At 35.1% G+C, this 5,113-nt stretch overlaps 1 protein-coding gene across 1 annotated transcript; it reads right to left on the bottom strand.

Annotated features, from left to right (window-relative positions):
- Positions 1-1,226: 1,226 nt before the first annotated feature.
- On the bottom strand, positions 1,227-3,255 carry LOC139874628 (3-ketoacyl-CoA synthase 11-like). Its single transcript, XM_071862033.1, has 2 exons — positions 2,653-3,255; positions 1,227-2,051 (listed from the first exon to the last, which is right to left on the bottom strand). The coding sequence occupies exons 1-2, from the start codon at positions 3,253-3,255 to the stop codon at positions 1,227-1,229; spliced, it is 1,428 nt and encodes a 475-aa protein (XP_071718134.1).
- Between the last annotated feature and the right edge of the window lie 1,858 nt (positions 3,256-5,113).

Here is a 5,113-nt window from a genome sequence, read left to right as displayed (position 1 = left end):
TCTCTTTGATTATTGAATCTGCTTTTGAGACCTTCCCATAAAACATGGGGATCTTCTACAGTCACATAATTATTTTGTAAGCATTCATCAATATGTTGATGAATAAAGTAACATGTCGTTGCTTGTTCTTTTTCAGAACAAGTGTTGTTTTCATTTATGGCTTCAAGAATACCCATTGATTTAAGATGCATTTTTACTTTTATAACCCATGGCATGTAGTTGTTTCCAGTTGATTCTAAAGGAGTAAATTTAAGCTTTTCCAGATTCGACATTTTCTATTAAAACAAACAACATGATAAATTATAGTCACTTTATATTCATAAGTATATAAAAATTAAACATAAATTTAATATAACATAAATGATAAGTAGGTGACAGTGTCGACCATATGTAAGCAATCATTAATAAATGTTATATAACATAAATATAAATATTAGTAAACATAAATGATAATTAGGCGACAGTGTCGGCCATATAAATGTTAGATAATAGAAATATAAATGTTAGTAACATAAATGATAATTAGGCGACAGTGTCGGCCATATAAATGTTAGATAATTGAAATATAAATGTTAGTAACATAAATGATAATTAGGCGACAGTGTCGGCCATATAAATGTTAGATAATTGAAATATAAATGTTAGTAACATAAATGATAATTAGACGACAGTGTCGACCATATATTATTTAGGTGGTATAACCGACCATATATCATTTAGGTGGCAGAGCCAACCATAATTAGTATTAAGATTATCGTGCTGATAACGTGTTATAATTCAGTAGGCTTATAACTACCTTTAGTGGTTTGATTCTTGATGTTATAATTCAGTAGGCTTATAACTACCTTTAGTGATTTGATTCTTGATTTAGAATACTAATAATGAAGTGTAAGAACAAAGATGATAATGGAGAGAAAGAAAGAAACACTTTGTAAGTGTGAGAAATGGTGCAAGTTTAATGCTTGCATTCATGGCTATTTATAGCAAAAATATCACAAGTTTAGGTAATACAATAATATTACTTTTGTGTATCAATAATTGACTATCCATTTATATATATATATTTATATATTATAACATATTCCAATTTGTAAAATAATCAGTAGTATCTTTTAGCATTTGAAAACATTTGAAAACAGAAACAACACAAACTTTTCAATTTCAATCAAAATTACAACGCATAATTAATTAAGTTCATAACTAAAACAACATAGCTCAAGTAAACCTTAAATATTTTTTATTTTTATATAATTAGAAGGTTCAGAAAAAAAGGGTAAGGGCCCATCATCATAATCCACGTCAACAGGAAACTCATCAATCTCAGCCGTCCAAGGGTTCATCTCATCATAATCAACAGTTCTCCTTGCACGCCAGACAACACTGCTACACTTAAAACCCGACCCGAAAGCCATTTGCCAAACACGGTTCCCCTTTTTGACCCGACCTTTTGCTTCTGCGTACGCCAGCTCGTACCAAACAGAACTACTGGAAGTATTTCCAAATCTGTATAATGTCATTCTAGAAGCTTCCATTGCAGTCTCATCAAACCCTAAGCTCTTCTGTAACTCATCTAACACCGGCTTACCGCCAACGTGCGGCAGAAAGTGATCGACGGCGACGCTGTAGTTCGGTACGTACGGTTTAATGCTCGCCGTCGGTAGAAGTTTTCTGGCGATGTGATTAGTTACGTAACGGAGTTTTTCCGGTACCGGAAGAATTAGGTTTCCGAGATCGGTTACGTTTGATCGGACGACGGCGGATGCGGCTTTGAAGAGATATCTGGTGACGGTGATACCGGTTCTTCCGGCGTCGTCTTCTTCCTGAATTATGCAGTTGTATGATCGATCGGAGCTTGATTCGTTAGTGTGTACGGTGTGTAGGAGCTCGTATTTGCAGTTCCGACGATCGGAACGGCGGTTCGAGAGCAGAATCGCCGATCCGCCGACGCGGAAGAGGCAGTTGGACAGGACTTTTGATCGATCGTCTCCGAGATAGACATTTTCGGTAATGCTTTCCGTACTCATTACTAATGCGTATGAATCCTCATGTACCTGTTCAATTTCAGTAGTTATTGTTAATATGTTATGTAATTCACTAATTTGTTGTTGATTATTAGTCTACAGACTACAGAGTACTCAATTGAATTGCTACTTCTTAATTGTTATAGAATGCATATATTTACAGGTCCTAACAGATCATGAAATTTATAGGAATAAGTGCAAAATACAGTAGAAGCAAGGTTGCAAAAATCGGAAAAATCGGCCGAGTTCTCGTCGAGAAATCGTTTTGGAGTTGCTGCCGTGTTCTCGTTTTGGAATCGGGCAAAAAATAAGTCAACGACCGGTTTAATCGGTCAACGACCGATAGATAAATTGATTTCTCGGCAAAAAATCGGTCAAATCTCGGGTATCATAAAAATCATCCCAAAAGTCAACGAAAGTCAACTGCCGAGAACTCCCGAGTTCTCCGAGAACTCTAAGAAATGGTCTCGCCGAAAACTCCCCTAGTTCCGATTTCTTCAACCTTGACTAGAAGTAATACAGTTAGAGTATTGTGGAAATTAGTAATAATATCAGTATTATAGGATATTGCTTTTCAAAAATAGTAATTATGCAATATAGGTGATGTGAAGTTAAGTTGCGAAAAATTAACCTGGAGTAGCTGATCTGCGAGGCCTATTGCCATGAGTCCTGCACTGCATCCCATTCCAACAAGATTGTAGCTGATTATGCTTTCTTTAAGTTTATATCGGTTTACTATCATACTCGAAAGAGATGGCATAGTGTTATAAATGCAACAGTTAACAATTAGGATCCCGATGTCTTCAGATCTTACACCTGTTTTTGCCAATAGAATGTCAATCGACCCAAATACGGACATCTCCATTTCCCTTCTTCCTTCTTTCATGCTTGTAATGTTAACTTCTTTGAAATAAAGTTCTGATAAATACGTTGCATCACCAAGTCCTGACTTACCGAAAACCTTGCTCATGAAATCGAGTGTTTCATCTGAGAAATATCCACTGTGTCTTGCTTTCTTCATCATGTACTCTTTTGTGCACTTTTGAGTATCCGGGGGCTTGTAACATGCAAAGTCTACTAAATACACGTTACGTGAAGTTTTTCTTGTCATGTAGAAACCTAACAGAAAAAGACATATGAGTAAGGCTGGTAACAAAAGTTTTAGTTCTTGATTGAAGTTGAAATACATATGGTTTTCTAGGAGATTCTTTAAACTGAATCCAATAATTGGCATAGTGTTTGAAGAGTATTTTGATTAACCATGCATTTCTTGATGGCTGCTATATCTTGTGGTGTATTTCATAGTTGTCAAACTTATAATGAGTACTTGCTTCAATACTACTCTTTTCCAATACGATGTGATACATAAGAAGATGCATGGACACAAGTGGAAAAAACCTTTATGCAGTGTATCCTTGTATATGGTAAGACTTTACATCTCCCTGTCATTTTCGCGTAGATACCTTGAAGAAATAGAATAGCTGTCATACATTATACTTCTGCCGCCATTTTAAAAATGCGTGTGTTACTTAATATTATAATGGACTTTAGATACGATACATGTGTATGAATTAATAGTAACCACAGCTTGTATAAGTTTCCTTGGTGTACTGCTAATTGCTTTGTTTTTCCTTTTTAGTGTCTATTGAACTTTTTATTTTATTTTCTTGGAAAAACATAAAGGGTTTGGAAAAAATCGTTTTAGATGTTGTGGTTAAATATGACAAATAATAAAATTGGATGTGAAAGCACATTAGCTTTCCATATTGTGCTGCTGAATGTTACTTTCTTCTCATAGACATGTAAGATCTATTTAAACATAACAATGTTATATTATTTATTATTCATATACATTTGAAATTCTAGGAGATCATGTAAATTGATTACCATATGAACAGAATCACAACACTTTCTAGTGATTGTTAAATCTTGAAGCAAATTGATTCGGATGATTTTGTACATTATTTAATGTGATTCTCCATGTGCAAATATTGATATTGCCTTCACATCTACATGATAAAATAGGAAATCAATCTCCAATGGGCTCATGTTCGATGTTGTTGACAATGTGTTTTTATAGAAAACGATAATGTGTTGGTGGACCCGATCTAGTATTTTGTTAGGTCATAGGTTTCTTTAAGTCTTTTGGGTTCATTTATATGGTGAAAATTGAAAGCTCAACTATGAGTTGTGGGCAACCCATCAATTTGTTGTAACTTGTACTAGTTGAATCTGTTATTGTGTGGTCCTAAACTCCCAACAATATCAGTAAAGTTGTTGCCACAGCCCTTTAAAGTAAAGGTGGCAAATATAGGTGAGTTAGTCGGGTACTCAGGATGGGTAATAGTTTGGAACTTGAAACGGGTCATTTTTAGGATGTATAGGTTTGGGTTGACCCAGTAACACATTTCTTGTCCCTTTCAAAATATGGTATTATCACTCTTGTATATGTCAAATACCCTCTTCAGTATTTTCTCCCCTTGTTTACAAAGTGTCAAAGCGTATTGCATTGCCTTAATTATTGTATCTTTGATTTGAATAGTTATATCATCATTTTTTTTTCTTCTGTGGGAGCGCTTACTCACTGCTGTTTGCGACAAATTTTATGTTTGATGTATGATGTCGATACATGATGGATTAGATGCCTTGCTTTAACAAGCCAAGAAGTTTATAAAAGGAGTTTGTCGCAACTTGTTTTTGGATAGATATGTTGCACTTAACATATAGCACAAATACTTTTCCAGATGATTAGGCCCCGTTTGGCTCACGGAATCCAACGGCGGAATTGGAATTGAATTTAGACAATTAGACATTACGCGTGTCTAAATTCAATTCCAATTCCGCCGGAATCCCATTTGATTCCGTGAGCCAAACAGGGCCTTAGTTAGTTGTAACTTGTAAGCGAGTCATCTTCAACCTCAGATTAAGGCAGTTGTAACTATTCCGTTAAGTACTGTATTTGTTATCTGTACCGAGTTGTTCAGCTTAACTGAGGTCTGATTATTGGATCATCGTATAGAAGTTTGATATGCATGTTCCCCAATCGGGCTTTTTGTACATACTAATAGGCTTAATGTGTAACTTCATAAGGT

This window comes from Rutidosis leptorrhynchoides, chromosome 11 (assembly GCF_046630445.1).
Source record: "Rutidosis leptorrhynchoides isolate AG116_Rl617_1_P2 chromosome 11, CSIRO_AGI_Rlap_v1, whole genome shotgun sequence".
Lineage (NCBI taxonomy): Eukaryota > Viridiplantae > Streptophyta > Magnoliopsida > Asterales > Asteraceae > Rutidosis > Rutidosis leptorrhynchoides.
Note: the sequence above shows the minus strand (reverse complement) of the source record. Positions and strands in the feature narration are given on the sequence as shown.